At 43.9% G+C, this 16231-nt stretch overlaps 1 protein-coding gene across 4 annotated transcripts; it reads right to left on the bottom strand.

The window, feature by feature from the left end:
- Window positions 1-42: 42 nt before the first annotated feature.
- On the bottom strand, window positions 43-15913 carry jade1 (jade family PHD finger 1). 4 transcript variants are annotated; one of them, XM_061895005.1, is made up of 12 exons: window positions 13956-14777; window positions 13836-13887; window positions 12603-12685; window positions 12430-12497; window positions 7253-7410; window positions 7002-7186; window positions 6727-6938; window positions 6484-6651; window positions 2881-2997; window positions 2239-2808; window positions 1742-1859; window positions 43-1670 (listed from the first exon to the last, which is right to left on the bottom strand). In XM_061895005.1, the coding sequence occupies exons 3-12, from the start codon at window positions 12649-12651 to the stop codon at window positions 697-699; spliced, it is 2619 nt and encodes an 872-aa protein (XP_061750989.1). In that variant the 5' UTR covers window positions 12652-12685; window positions 13836-13887; window positions 13956-14777; the 3' UTR covers window positions 43-696. The 4 variants fall into 4 exon arrangements, with proteins under 4 accessions (XP_061750989.1, XP_061750988.1, XP_061750987.1 ...); XM_061895004.1 differs by lacking the exons at window positions 13836-13887; window positions 13956-14777 and adding an exon at window positions 15014-15913; XM_061895003.1 differs by lacking the exons at window positions 13836-13887; window positions 13956-14777 and adding an exon at window positions 14785-14927.
- Window positions 15914-16231: the final 318 nt, after the last annotated feature.

The following is a 16231-nucleotide window of genomic DNA, read 5'->3' on the forward strand; positions in this document are numbered from 1 at the left end:
AAATTATGGCTGCATCTCTTACAATAAAAACATTACCATAGATCTTGTTTCAGCTTTTACCTTTAATTGAATGGCACGGGGAAAGCACGCCCCCAAGAGGCCAAAAAAGGCACCTGAAACTATCGTAGTTATGGCATTTAGGGACAGGAAATTCAATTTAAAAACTCCCAAATCATTCCTCTAGATTTTATTCCTGTCAGTCAAAAGAAAAGACACCATTTTGCATAACAGTAGTAGAGCAGCGGCCAAGGATAGAAAATATTTATTTTTCAGTGTAAAAATATTCCTTGCTCACCTGCGCCTCCCTCTCCTAGTGCAAACGCTTCCAACGAGTCAGGCAAGTGGCGCAGGCGGGCTCTCATTCAATGACACTTAAGTGCTGATGGCGAATGCAATTGTTGATTCAAGAGTGTCCAAAAGCTAACAATAAAACGGCCAGTGTCGCGTCCTTGCTAAAAGCACGACTCTTATGAGTACGAGTGAGGTTCGGACTAGCGACGCAAAAAATCACTGGTGGTCCCTCGCTGCCACCTCAGCTTGTCAATGTATGAGCCGGAAACAAAGTCAAACTTTAGCTTCTCAAATACAAAATAAATATAAACTCTAGTTGTACATTAATCCAGGAACAAAAATAAGAAGGTGTAGCGGTGGTTCATTAGCAACTAACACGGTGAAGCTTATTCTAGGATGTCACCCTCAGGACGCCAGCACGCCCCTGCGGATAATGTCGGATCCGTAGCGGTGGCTGAGGGAGGAGTCTCCCCGCAGCTGGTGGGAGTGGCACCGCTTCAAGCAAGGCTCCGTCTCGCCATCGTTCTCCGTCCCAGTGCGGTGCCGCGTTCTTGGCTGCGATGGTGGGGGTGTGTTTGTGAGCGGCCGGAGCAGCGGCTTGTCTTGCTGCGCCAGTGGCGTCCGTTCCTTCATCACTGGGAGCTTGTCGCTCTTCTTCGGGATGCGGAACTTTCCCCAGCCTTTCGAGTGACCACCCCCAGGCCCGTTGGACACGCGGGAGATGTCTACCGGAACGCCTTCTGAGGCCACGTTGGCTTTGAGCTTGCTGTGCGTGGGCACGTCCGAAGGGGCAGAGCTTTTTCTGGTCACACCGTCCACAAAGTTGACGTCAGAGTCTGAGGACCGGATGTCCACCAGCCTGATGGAGACAGTTTTGTCCAACTGTTTGGAGCCAAGCTTGTTCTTCGTGTGGCCTGAGGTCTCGGTCGCCTCGCTCCTCTTATTCTTCTTCTTCTTTTTCCGCTTCTCCTCATACTCCTGGGCACTCTCTCGCCGTCGCCTGCTCAGCATTTCCTGTTCCAACGCCACACCTTTCTTGCCCTCCATTCTGTGCATCTTCAAGGCAACACTTTCTTGGGCGACCTCTTGCTTGAAGAACCTCAGCCGCTGCAAGTCCAGGTCGGAGTTTGGGCTGCTCGCGGCCTCGGCGGGCGTCATGTCTTTCACCCGCAAGCTTTTGGAGTCCAGGGTCCTGCCGGGAGCCTCTCCCTTGGAGGCCGCAGGCAGCGAGTCTGAGACAGCTTTTCTGTCACCACATTTTCCCTTCTCCGGCTTCGGCCTTCGTTTTGTCTTTGGTCTGGATCGGCTGCAGGGGATCTGGGAGTCCTGCGAGGACAAGCGGTGCCGGGAGAGCTGCAGGTCCAACACAGATGTACTCGCTGTGACAAAATGGAGGTCAAAGCGTTAGCAGCGTTTTTAACGACAACTTCAGAATACCGTGACGACTCACCGCTGAGCAGCTCGTGGTCGATCAGTCGGACTTGATGCTGAAAGATCTGCTCCTGGACTCGCCACAACGAGCGCTTCATCTTCTCCCGCCGGGTCACCATGTAAGTCAGATTTCGGACCTGAGGGGCGGCAGCAGCGTGTCAAAGTTAAAGACTGTGGGCTCCTTGTGCCAATTTTTTAACACTTTTTCTTCTCTCAAGATCAACTATTGCAGAGAATGAGGACACCCGCCCTTCGCTGTGTTCTGCCAACTACCCTTGCGGGACCAGGCCTAATGGACTTGGGGTCAGCGACCCTTAAACACCCCAAGATGGCCACCCAAAAAGGTGTCACCTTTAAAACCTGAGCTCTTTCCCAGACCCAACAGTCTTTCACCCTTTTCAGAGGACCCTACCCTGTCCTATAACCCTCCCAAAGACCCCTGCCTGGTTTCTTTCAGCCTTTCCAGGATCACCAACCCTCTCCAAAGGCCCGTTCCTCTCTCGAGTGGTCACCTACCCTCTCCAGGTCTTGGCGGAGGTGCGTGAAGAGCTGCAAGCGTCGCAGCAGCACCTCGTGCTCACGGCGAGCCAGACTCTCCTCCTCATCCTTCTTGGGCGTGAGGAGCGGCTGGTTGAAGTTGGCCTTGCGCTTCAGCTTCCAGTACTGGTAAAGGAAGTCCGCCGTCTCGGGCACCATTTTGAGGTGACTGCCCACCTCCTGGGCATCCACAAACTGGTAGAAGTCTTCCTCCATCTGCTGCAGCTTTAGCTTGCGGAGGTTGACCCTCTTGTCCTGCTCGCGGCCGCTCAGCTGCTGCGGGTCCCGATGGAAAGCGGGGTGCAAGGTGGCATCCTTGTCCTCTCTCACCCTCCCTCGCTGCTTGCCCTTTGTGCCCCCGACGTCCTCCGCCCCCCCTTCGTCTTCAGAGTTTGGGTCCCTGGACTCGACGCCCTCCAGTCCTGAGTGTTTGGGGCAGAAGGACTTGAACTTGACCTCGTCGTCCTCGGTTAGGAGGGTTTTCATCTCCAGGCCGGCGTGGAGGCCGCAGGTCACATGAAAGGCAACGCGGCAGTTTTTAGCGGAGCACTGCAGTGGCACACAAAGCGTTAGTCAGCCAAATGTTAGCAGCAGCTGCGGATGACAGAGCACGGCGCCTACCTGGATGCACGCTCCGGTCTTGTCCTTGCACAGGCAGCAAACGAGAGCCCACCTGTTGCTGGGAATGTGCGACACGTTGGTGATTGGTTCCATCTTCTCCGGGTTCCCAATGCTCACCTGCGCAAGGACAAAGACATGTAAATGGTGACAAGGCAGCAGCTGCCGCCTACTACCACTGGCCCTGCCCACTACACCCTGAAGATGAGGCAACAAGGGGTAGAGCTTTGTCATCTTTCCAAGGAATTCGACACCACTTGCTCAGTCACGGCATAGTTGATGTTGGGGTACGTAAGTGACTATGTAGTCACGTCCCCACTTACGGTTGTCCCCATACCAATATTTTGCTTCAGGTACCAAAAATGCATATCGATCTGTATTTCAATACTTTCCAAAATAAAAGGAAATACAAATATTTTTATTATTGGCCTAATTTCAACAGAAAATCTTATCATACATTTAAACATTTGTTTCTTACTGCACTCAAAGAATAATTTACATTTTGACATATTATAGAATTAGGTAACATTAGAACAAAAAGCTTTATTGACATTATGTTAAATACTTTAATGGTTTATGGTTGCCACTCCTGGTCTGTGCTCAAAGACAAAAACAACCATTAAGAAACACTAAAAACAATACAATTTTTAAAAGTACAGATAGGATGTGTTTTCTCTTGAACAATTTCTGCTAAATGTCTTATATGTGTACTTTTAAACATAGCATTATTTTTAGTATTTCCTGATTGATTAGCGCAGTGGAAAAAAAACTTTTCTCTAACAATTTCTGCTACATAAGTTGTTGCAAATTGTTATACAATTCCATCCTTCACGGCTTAGTTTGCCTCAAACGTTTTTGTTTTTTTTGACTGGTTAATAACTGGCAACAAGCCAACCAGCTGTGTCTCCATATCTACACGTGTACAGCAGGGGGCACTGTTAATAACTAAATTATCACCTATCATTCTCTTGGCTTCTTGTGCTGACCTAAATGCATATTTGAGTATTTAACTAAGTTTGAGGCGAAGCTGTTAATACTGTACCGCCAACTTTGGCCAGTCGTGTATTGAAGAAGCGTGGCGTGTGTTTGAAGTGTCACCTTCATTGGTAGTTTTGAAGCCCAAATCAGTAGAACTGCAGTTTTTTGTCATCTTCCTTTTTATAGTTTCTGCGTGTGTGCGCTCCTGTGTGCACGTTGACAGTCAACATCGCCACCACATGGTAGTATACGTGGATGAAAAAAAAACATACCGGTACTTTTTCAAAGGCAGTACTACCTTTTTTTAAATTCATTAGTACTGAGGTACTAATGAATGCAACACCAAGTTCCTGGGGGTGTAGATAACTGACAATATAACCTCTTGTAAAAAAAGCTCAGCAGCACATGCACTTTGTGCGTCAGATGAAAAGAGCACAGCTCCCTCACCTCATTCTACAGAGGCACTATAGAGAGCCTGCTGACCCACAGCATCTCTGTCTGGACTGTAGCCTAAAATGCCTCAGACTGGAAGTCTCTCCAGAGAGTGGTGAGGATAGCGGAAAAGATCATCAGGACTCCTCTTCCTCCTATTCAGGAGATCGCAAAAAGCCGCTGCCTAACCAGGGCTCAGAAAATCTGCAAAGACTCCCCCCAACCCATCAAGGACTGTTTTCACTGCTGGACTCTAGAAAGAGGTTCCGCAGCCTCCGAAGCAGAACCTCCAGGTTCTGTAACAGCTTCTTCCCTCAGGCCATAAGACTCTTGAACGCATTATAATTAAATTATCCCCTCAACTACCCCCAAAATGGATTAACACGCTGGAATAAAAAAAGACAATATAACATACATCCATAACGTGGACGCATGTGAAAAAGTGAAATATATTTATCTGTACAGTAATCTATTTATGTATATATATTTATATATATATTTAATTATTAGGGCTGGGCAACGATTAAAAATTTTAATCGAAATTAATCGCACTATTTTTCCGATTAATCACGATTAACTGCATTGGATACGCAAAGCCCAATAATGAATTCAAAAGTAGTGTGTAGTGCACCTTTATTGGAATATTCTCCCACAGGAACAAAAGCGCCAAAACATTTGTTGTGCAAACAATTTAAAACAGTCCTTGTTAAACAGTAGCAGTTAAACAGCATATTTTATGAAAATCAACTCAAAAAATGTAAATACAAATATTTAAGCTTATTGCCACTGCCAGGGTATTTAAGTTATCCTGTTTGTTATGGAAAATAAATATAATCTACATACAAATCTCTGAGCCACAATCATAACATCTGAACAGGCAATTTCTGAGGTAACAGCAGAAACATTTTTTTTTTATCAGGGATCTTATGTTTAAAAAACCTATATTATAGGTAGTGGGCTGTTTTAGGGAATTTTTGATCAAATTATCCATAGTAGCAATATGAATATTGTTGTGTTTATTCTGCGTAGTGCACTTAAAATAATTATGACCATATCTAGGAATTGCTATGATGGGAATTTTCCGATTGTTTGCTTGGTGCTTTGATAAACTGAACGCATCATATACATGGTACTATATTGTGATGTTATGAGCCAGGGAAAAAAATAACTACCCTACCCAGCATGCAACAGGAGTGACGAGCATCCGCGGTAGCCCGGTAAAGAATGTGTCGCCATGACGGCATCTTGTATGTTGTGATATGCACGCTCCGAAAGTAAACATTAAGAACTCATCCAACACTCCTCGTCTGCATTATTCATAAATAGACAACACATTTTACTCCGCTGCTTCACAGGCCGCTGGATGTAGCCGGCAAAGTATTCCCATGCTAGCTAGCCGGTCTAGCAAGCACGCGTCATTCAGTCCAAAACGGCCCGATCTATCCACATTCAGAATTGTCTGGCGGTCGTAAGTGATCCCGGAGTGACCACGCTGTAAGCCAGCCATGAAATTTGCAGAATCGTCCGGTATTTTTGCTGAATGTTCCATCTTTACCAAGAGCCCCTCGACGCATCCGGGCGACGCCATCTTGTTAAGAAAATGCGTTAACAAAATAAAAGCATGTAGACAACATACGCAAATGTGCGATAAAATAATTGTAGGCGTTAATAGATTGATGAGTTAACTCGTAATTAACGCATTAATTTGCCCACCCCTATTAATTATATATGCACCTTATTGCTTTTTTTTTTATCCTGCATTACCATGAGCTTATGTAACGAAATTTCGTTCTTATCTGTGCTGTAAAGTTCAAATTTGAATGACAATAAAAAGGAAGTCTACGTCTACTTCATCCTAGTCCTGCTATAACAACAAACCCAATGGCGTTAACGGTTGAGATTGTTTTTAATCATGCTTCTGTTAAAGAATAAATTAACTACACGGGGAAGAAGTCGTCATCGATGACTGTTGTCTCTTGTGAATATTTTGTAACTGTGTCGTTCATGTTTTCACATTTGCAAGCTTTTTGCCAGGATTTACCCTAACGTTACAAACTATTACATAAGTTTTCTCTGGCCCTCCTACCTGGGCAAATCAGCATCTGAAATCCACGACCACTATGTGCAAAGGGTCACAATGTGGGGATAAGGCTAAGAAGTGTATTGGGACTGGCCTAAATAGTCTTAAGAGGTTACCTCTGGGATCCACAAGGCACAGCTGACATGGACCCACTTGGTCCCACTGCGGGTGGGCTTCATGGCCCCACCCTTCTTTGGACACAACTGGCACTTTGGCGTGATGCCGAGGGCGCAGATCCGACACAGCCAGCTGCCCTTGGGGACCTTCTGGATGCCGTAGCACGCCTATCGAGCGACATGGGAGATGAGTTAGGTGCTATGCTAGGCAACTACAGCATGGGATACATTTTGACCTCCGACCTGATGGACACAGATGTTGCACTTGTCGCAGAACACCATCTCGTTGTTGTCCTCGCCGTCGGGCGACTGGCAGACGTCGCACACTACGTCCTCGTCGTACTCGATGCCCAGACCCTCCTCCGTCTCCGTCGCGTGCGTCATGCTCTCGTGGCAGCGGCGCTCCAACTCCTCCATGGCGCGCTCCATGGCCATCTCGTCCAGCGGGGGCAGAGCTGAGGGCCGACAGGATGTTAGCCACTTTAAAGTCAACGCTAACGTGCCAACGCCACACCCACCCAGCTTGACAAACTCCTGGTTGGCAACCTGCAGCCACGCCACGTCTTCCTCGTTCAGGTCGTAGCGACACATGCCCTCCGCCAGCGTCCGGATGTCCACGTAGCCTAGCACCTGGGCCCCCGACGTGCGGATCAGCTTCTTGGGTCTGACGAACATGACCTCCTTTCCCTTTTCTGCCAGCGCCCTGCAAGACATCCCGGCGGTCACATTATCCCGGACGGAAAGCAGCGACGCCCACCAGACAGCCTACCTCGCCATGGGCTGGGGGATGGACTGCGGGCTTACGGGGACTTGGACGCCCTTTTCCCACTCCTGCCTCCAGGGGTCTGCGAGGATGTAGTAGTCCTCCGGGTTGAGCTGGTACGAGTCGGGCACCTTCATGGCGGTGATTAAGTCCGTCCTGAAGACCTGAAACAATCACGACCACTTCAGAGTAAGCTGCTTGTATTTAACAGTTGTGCAGTGCCATATGGACACAAATATATCAATTCTTACAAGATATATCCTCATATAGTATTGTGTCTTAAAATGATACACTTATTCATGTCCAAGTATCAATTAAGTAAACAAATATATAAAGCCCGACAACATATATCTCTATATAGTATTGTTTCTTAAAATGATACACATATTCATTTCTACACATCAATTTAGAGATGGAATCAGTCATTTCTCAACTCTCTTTGGTGTGTTTTTCTTTTCATTTGTTTTTTTGAGCTAACTTTGGCACTTAATCGCATTTTAACACGACCTCTGGACTGTTCATGTCGTGTCATCAAGGGATGGAAAAGACTTGCGTGTTGTAACCTTGTTGGCAGTTGCCTTACCAGAATAAAATGAAGCTTACGCGTGGGAGATGAGGAAAGCTTGGTGTGTTGTTAATCAGCTTACAATGTTACACTCAGGTAGAGTTATAACAATGTTATGGACAGAAAATATTTGAGAAGCACTGTTTTAGACACATTTTTTGCTTTAAATGTTGCTATGTACTGCACTTTACACAATCCATTTGTAATACAACACAAGCCATTTTTAGGGATTCTACAGACAATGCAAAATCTTGCAAGATGCAGCTAATGGGAGTCCACTATGTTGGCTTCAAAGCTCTCTAAAACAACTTCAAAACCCTCCATTAACGTTTTATATACACGCTGCAAGTATATAAAATATAATGTAGTAACATACATTCATAAGAATATGTACAATATTTAGGTATTTTTAAAAATATTTCCTCTGCGCATTTATTTCCATGCTTAGAAGAACACACTTCCTGCTTACGCCAACAAACGTTTGTGTGTGTTCTAACACAGTTTACCCTTAATGTAACCAAACGTGCACTGCCGTGACAAAATCAGTCACCACACCTTAAAAAATTGTTGCTGTTGTTTTACAAGTAATACAAAGTATTGTAGCCTCCAGAATAAGTCACACAAGATCTGGCGCTATTTTTAACTTTTATTACCAATGTTATGCTGACAACCGACCCACTTCCAAAAGGTTTTACCTCCCGTGCAAACACTTTCATCTCCATGCTTCCCCGGACACAACACTTCCTCATTCTCCGCCAATCCGCTTTCAACAGACGGTGTGTTTGCTAACATGGGAATAATGAACATCAAATCAACACCATACAAAAAAAAAAAAGATTACCACTAGCAGTTTGTGGGGCGGTATAGCTCGGTTGGTAGAGCGGACGTGTCAGCAACTTGAGGGTTGCAGGTTCGATCCCCGCTTCCGCCATACTAGTCAATGCTGTTGTGTCCTTGGGCAAGACACTTTACTCACCTGCTCCCGGTGCCACCCACACTGGTTTAAATGTAAAAATTAGATATTGGGTTTCACTTTAAGTGTTTTGAGTCACTGAAGAAAAAGCGCTATATAAATATAATTCAATTCACTTCACTTACAGTATATATGGATCTATTAAGCCTAATATTTGCGCACTATTGATTAATGATGCACCAAAATTCCCAAAAAAAGACTGAGCACTGAAAACAGTGCTGCAATGAAGAAAACAAGAGCGTAGTCAGCATGTCTGCGATGTGGACGTGACTTTAACATATCACAGATACACTCGCTAACAGCGATCTACAAAATGTACAAATTTGAAGAGGACAGTGCCGGAATTTAAGAAGAGAAAGTCCAACTTGAGCAGCAGCGCGAAGCAAGTGTGACATCATGCGTGCTGGCTTTTCGTCTGGGACATTGAGGGACAGAAGTAGCGTCTCTAAACACATCTACAGTCTCTCATAACACCAGAAAAAGAGGCTAGATTTGTTGCTAGTCCTTTTTGTTAAAGGAGAAAATCTCAATCTCTAGTACAGGTTGGAATCTTTGGCCGCCTCACAATTCGAGAGCTATGATTCGATTAAAAATCTACTGATGCATCTTTAATTTATGTATATTGAGGCATTTTTACATTTATTTTTGTTTCACAAAATACGCATTTATTCATTGCAACTTTAAAAAATGTTTTTTATTTGTAATAAGAAACACTTAAATTAATTCGTACATTTATTAAATAATGAAAATATGTGCAAAACTGGAACATAATTGCACTTTATTAAAGGAGCTTGTTGGATCTCTCTTCTGGAATTGTCTGCATTACTTTATTAACAATATTCAAATCATCGCTTGTTGACGTTTACTAATCATTTCTATAATAGTGCGATGCATGTAAAATTGTATTTCCCCCACCTTTGGGGACCTAAAAATTCTCAATAAAGTACAATGTACCACGAGCAGTATCAATTGAAAACATAGCCAAAAGGTATAAAAATATATGTTAATATTGATTAATAACAGATTTTGTTTTAAAATATATGTATTCATTTTTGGAGTCTTTATAAAGAAAATGTTGTCATAGCAAATTATACGATGACGTTATGGTTACCACGCACCCATCACAGGTATCTTGGCAATCCACAGGAAACCCTGTTCTAATCATGGCACACTTGGTTAAAGACAACTATTTTTGGACCAATGAGGGCTTCACGGTGGCAGAGGGGTTAGTGCGTCTGCCTCACAATACGAAGTTCCTGCAGTCCTGGGTTCAAATCCAGGCTCGGGATCTTTCTGTGTGGAGTTTGCATGTTCTCCCCGTGAATGCGTGGGTTCCCTCCGGGTACTCCGGCTTCCTCCCACTTCCAAAGACATGCACCTGGGGATAAGTTGATTGGCAACACTAAATTGGCCCTAGTGTGTGAATATGAGTGTGAATGTTGTCTGTCTATCTGTGTTGGCCCTGTGATGAGGTGGCGACTTGTCCAGGGTGTACCCCGCCTTCCGCCCGATTGTAGCTGAGATAGGCGCCAGCGCCCCACGCGACCCCAAAAAGGGAATAAGCGGTAGAAAATGGATGGATGGATGGATGGAGGATTTACACTTATCTTTTTGAAGCTGAATATACAGAGGTTGAACTGCTGCTGATAGACACCGAGTGAGCACGAAAGGAGGGTGAAACAAAGCACACGGAAGCCGAGAGTGAGGTTGCGTCACTTGGTCACGACGTAAATGTGGCGCTTGTAGTCAAGCTATGCCGACATAAATAGAGTGCTTACGCAAAATCAACAGGAAAAAACCTTCCGAACCAGCTTGACCAAACAGACAAATGTCAATCGTGTGAGTCATTATATTATTGATCATGATACATGCACGCTGTGTACAAACAAAGAATGACATGTGGGCTAATACTTTACAGATACTGCAGAATGATTGTTCATGTTTTTTAGATTTGTGTCCTTATTGCATTGTATTGTGCATTACAAACTCAAAATCTATTCAGCTGCCAATGCTGAAACTAGCTTATATCTAATTCCGTAACATGCCATTACATAGCAATGTGTTACGACACTACAAAAAACAGTTCCTCAGTGTTCGCTTTAACAATTACAATGTCGCTACAGCTTGGTTATCATACAGGTTACTGAGTGTGAATGAAGTACTGTTGGTGGGTGGATGCATTTTAAGAGTGATTTAAAGGGAGAATTGATTGCTCCCATTAACTGCATTGCAAGCCACTTAGAATGAACCGATTATTACAAATTAGAATACAAAAAAAACATGTATTATTGTCTCCCCTGCAATGAGGTGGCGACTTGTGCAGGGTATACCCCACCTTATGCCCGAATGCAGCTGGAATAGGCTCCTGCGACCCTTGCGACGAAGTGGCCGAAAATGGATGGATGGGGTGTTCGTGTCTCTCACGAGGATTGTGAATAGGCAAAATTACTACCCCCTCCAAAAAAAAAGTGCTGTTTACCTTTAATAACACCTGTCTCTTATTCCTCTGCGTATAGAACGATTACTGTGGCAGTAAGAGAGCAAAGCTGTGAGGTTCAATGTGCACTATTGAATATCTTAGTTGTTTAGACAGCAATGTGTTGATATTTAGATGGGGTAATTTGTTTCTCAATGGGGAAAGACGTTAATGCCTCGTTTTCGTGTGTGTTCAAGCTAGCAACCTGGTGCCTGTCAGTTTGTGAGTTTATTAAAGTGATGCTATCAATCTAAGTTTTTGTATATTTTTCTCTATCTGGAATTTTACCGTGGTTATCATTCACGCTTATCGTTACATCTCTACTTTTGCAAATTAAAGTCGTTTGTGTGGTTTTTTTAATCCAAAGCCAAACAAAGGAGTTTCTCTTAACCCTTTTCGCACCAATTTCTCTAAAGGTTGTATTGTTTTGATTTTAGGCTGTCTGTTTATGCTACCTGGGAGCAATGCAACATGGTCCCCGAAAAGTCACTTGTTACAAATATTCCACGGTGAAAAGCAGGTATCGACACATATGCATGTGCATAGCACACCGCTCTGCCTTCATAACGTCGTGACTAACAGCTATAGATGATACAAAGCAAGCGTGTCATTTTAGACACAGAAAGTAGATGCAAAATCGTAAACATGAGCGTGCAGAAAAACGATTTATTGCTGTTATCTAAACAAGATAAAGACGAACAATCAATATATATGCTCCAAAAAGACCCCGGAAATACTTTAGACTGTAAGTGCAGCTGAGCGTGTGCCCTGCCCCCTTATTGTGATTCTAGTACTGAAGTACATATGTATTTCACTTCTGCAAAATGACTACTTCTTAATGGCCTATTAGCAGCACACAAGAATGATCAGCATTTGCACTCGTTCAAATATACTCCTGTCAGCTGAGCAGCAAGCGACCAATCAGCATGCTACTTGCCACTGTTTTGCTTTGATTCTATTGGCCCTCACGGCTGATAAGAACGGCCATGCACGTGTCCGACAAGGGTCACTTATCTCCAGCAGGGAGCGTTCTTCTTGCATTTGTGGGTAAAGGCGGTGCAAACTTGTGCCCTTGCATGGTCAAATAAATAATAATCACATATTTGTTGACATTCTCACTAAGCATTACATAGCATTGTAAACCTCAATATACGTAAATGCTGACAGACCTCAGAAGGTTTCTGTCTGGCTCCTCTCCTGGCCTGAGAAGAATGCTGCGACCAGCAAGTCGAATTACCTGAAAACAAGAGTGAACAGACTTCATCTATTTCACATTCTCAGAATCAAACGGTTATTCTTTTGCTGTCCCATATTTGGGCCCGAGGTGGCATGTTTGACTTACTGCCATTGTCAGAGTCGTCGCTGCTGCTGGGACGTCGACTTCTCTTCATGGTCGAGTGTGTGAGGATCACCAGCTTCACGACACTGGATACACAAAGACGACTAGGCGAGTTAGCACATTTAACCATGCACATACAGTCTGAAGTATGTAAATATCTTCATGGTCTTACTGCTGTGGACTGTAGGCTAACACAATGATCGAACACTAAGTGGAGTTCTTTCAATCTCACGCAGCAATGACATCACAAACACTAGATTGGCTAAACCAACTGACGGGATCCAATACGATTATTTAGCCTTAAGAAATCCACTATAAATGCTCACTTGTGCTATTTGTTAAACATTACGCTTCATACTTTGCACACTTTTTCTGAAGTCACATTTAAGTGAATACAGGATTTACAAGCTGTGGAGAATCATATAGAGTATTGTATCCGTACACAAGCTCCACCAATGATTAGATTTTGCTTTAGCATGTGGGCCACAAACTGAAAAACGAAAGCATGTTGCAGCCATTCAAATATTTTTCATCTTCAAAACTAATAAAATATACAATGCTCGGGGTTTCCTTAATTGGTGAATGTTAAAGGTCCCAAAAGGGTCTGAGTCATTAAAGTCTAAAAAAAGTCAAGTCATGTCAGATATTTATTTATGCGCGCGCACGCGCACACACACACACAAATAACTCAAATATTTAAACAGTGTTACTGTTCAAACTGTATGTATTGTTACAGTGGCCAAAAATATTAAATGTAATCGTTAGATAAAATACCTGCCTTGTTTTTAATTAATATTTAGGCCTACTATGCTGCTGTATTTTATTGTTGGTCATTATGGTGGTACAAGTGTTTTCTGAAGTGGCACTTGTTGAAAAAACTTTGAGAACCACTGTTGTTGATCAACTTCAGATCTATCTATGATTAAAACTGGCATTGCTCAACAAATAATACAAACATGTAAAGTAAAATATTGCCTACATGGCCACATTCTGTTATGAGTGTCAATATAGCAACGTTTTCTCTGTACGTTACACCTGTTTGCGTTTTTGTTGTACTTTGTAATGTTTTTTCAATGTAAAATGTAAAAAAAAACAACACTACATTTTAGGAATGCAGAGTGCGGGGAAATTGCAAGGGTTACATTTTAATTCCGTTAGAAGGGCAAATGTACCGAACCCAGGAATCCAGTATGATGCAGTGACATTATTTAATAAACAATGTTGTTACACGACTACCTCTCTGACAGTGTCAGTCGGCGCAGAACTTGTTAGCATTGGTTCGTGTTCCCTAGTGACACATCAAAATAGTTACCAGAATTCATTCATGGCTGGATCGTACTAGTTGTGTGTTCATACCATTTTTTTTACAGCACACTTGCACTCTATAACGCCATGTCACTGAGTAGTGAAGAAAACACAGATGTCACCGCTTGGCTGTGAGTGAAAGCTCAGCCATCTGTGTACGAGACGACATGTTGGCTCACATCATGATGATGAATTTGAGCCCTGCAGCGCCAAACAATCCCCATCTCGGTGTCAAACTTGATAGTACCGAAGCCGACGGAACTGTGCTGTCAACGACACGCAGCAGAAAGGAACGGCGTACCTAGCATACACCAACACAAACAAGGACTGTGGACTCTAGGAGGACGAAAAACTCCATTAAGGTGGCTGAGAACGACAGGTCAATAGCTAGCTTAGCGGGCTACGCTAACATAACAGCGACAAGCGACGCCATAACTTCCAGCAAACTTTACAACGTGGGAACTAATTTGAGCAGCGTGAGTGTAAACTATATTTAATGGGTTATAAGGAGTGGAATAGATAAGGTTGTACGATAAAGAAACAACAAACCAGAACCGCAGATAAAAACGCGCTCTAGCAGTTAGCATTAGCCACTTTGCAAATGTGTCAGAGCCCTTCCAAAACAAGGCCTACCGACAACCGGCGCCTTTACTTGGACGTTTCGAGTTGGCGCTGAGAGTTCCTTAACGCTAAATCGTCATAAATTACTCATATTGTGTAAATGCTGTTAAACTTATTCGAACAAGTGTCCGCCGGTTGATGGAGTTGGTGTTTAATATGCTCTGCTAGCTTGTTAGCACAAAGGTAAAGAACACTAGCGTTAGCTAACGGTAACGATGCTAACTTTATCGCGGCACCAATAAAGTCGATTAAAAGTTACAGGCTCGTCGTTTGCTTGAGCCCAGCCGCCTCCGGGCATACGGCTGTTGTTGGGAGTGTGCTGCTGCCCAGCTGCGTACAATGTGGCAGCTTAATCAGCCACTGGTCCCGGTTAATCTTTGGCGCCATTTTAAATGACGCCGCCGCGTTTCCTCCAACGCCGCTAGCACTCGAAGCAGCGCTGCGGTACGAAAGGACGCCAGCTGGAAGGGAAAGCGGTGGGTACGTACGGTGCGTGCCAGGACGACGCGAGCCGCTGTTTGCCTTTGAGGAGAGGCTCCGAGAGTTCCGCTTGACCTGCATTCCACATACACAAACATGGAAAGCAGCAAGGGGCGGGGCCAGGAGGAGGAGAGCCTGCTGAGCGTGCAAGTACGCTTGTTGGCCGCTCGAGGGCAGCGATGTTCAACGTGCTAGTGCGACTTAGAATAATTAACACATTTGTTCAGTTAATAGTCACTACAAAACTATCGGTTCGCTAAACAACTCTACACATTTGCTGTTTGCGCATTGACTGCATGACGCAACCGTCTGTCAATCCATCCTGTTTGGGCACGTGCACGATGTGTCTGTTGAAGGAACAGTGCACCATTTATTGCTCGAGTTTATGTCAAGATTTACCTCCGCTTGGCAAATCGCCACTTCGGAAACTATGCATCAAACGAGGAAAATTAATGTCTTCCTGTGTATTAAAAAAAAGTTAAGACTGACAAATGTGACGTCATGGGGATTGTCAAATCCGTTAGAAGGGCAAATTGTCCATTGTCCAGCTCACAGCCCATAGGGCAGGGGTCGGCAACCTTTACCACTCAAAGAGCCATTTTGACCCGTTTCACAAAATAAAGAAGACAATGGGAGCCACAAAACTCTTTTGAAATTTAAAATGAAATAACACAGCATAAAGAGTTGTTTTTGTTGTTGTTGTTGCTTTGTGCTTAGACACGCGGCCCGCACCTTGATAAGCAAATTATGCAGCTGAGCCACATCAGAGTGGCCAAACAGCCGCATGCGGCTCCGAGCCGCGGGTTGCCAACCCCTGCCATAGGGTTTTATCTGTCTGATATACAGCGTACAGTATTGTAATTGTTGCTGTTATAAGAATGCTACGGTGGCCAGTAAGTGCATAAGACTTGCATACAATACAAGAACAGAAAAGAAGAAACCTTTTAAAATTTCCACACAAAAGAACGAAACACCTTGCTTTTTTTTTTTAGAAAACACAAAAACAAAAAGCCAAAATAATTTAAAATTTCAGAAAACCAATTAACCAAAACAATTACTTAACAATGAAAAAAAAGTCGAAACAAACCGACACAATCTTATAAACCAGAAATTGGAACGCCCTGAATATCCGAGATTGACAGCTAAATCAACCAATCATTTTGTCCACATCCCCGAATTGAGGCTTTGCCTCATTTGGGCTCTGGGGACATAAACAAAATGATTGG

The sequence above is a fragment of the Nerophis ophidion genome, linkage group LG03 (assembly GCF_033978795.1).
Source record: "Nerophis ophidion isolate RoL-2023_Sa linkage group LG03, RoL_Noph_v1.0, whole genome shotgun sequence".
Lineage (NCBI taxonomy): Eukaryota > Metazoa > Chordata > Actinopteri > Syngnathiformes > Syngnathidae > Nerophis > Nerophis ophidion.

Coding starts and splice junctions, on each gene's coding strand:
- jade1 (XM_061895003.1), bottom strand. CDS start 14,912: ATGGCGCCAAAGATTAACCGGGACCAGTGGCTGATTAAGCTGCCACAT. Junction 12,498..12,602: donor CGACGACTCTGACAATGGCA/GTAAGTCAAACA, acceptor TCTTGTTTTCAG/GTAATTCGACTTGCTGGTCG. Junction 1,671..1,741: donor CGACCACGAGCTGCTCAGCG/GTGAGTCGTCAC, acceptor ATTTTGTCACAG/CGAGTACATCTGTGTTGGAC.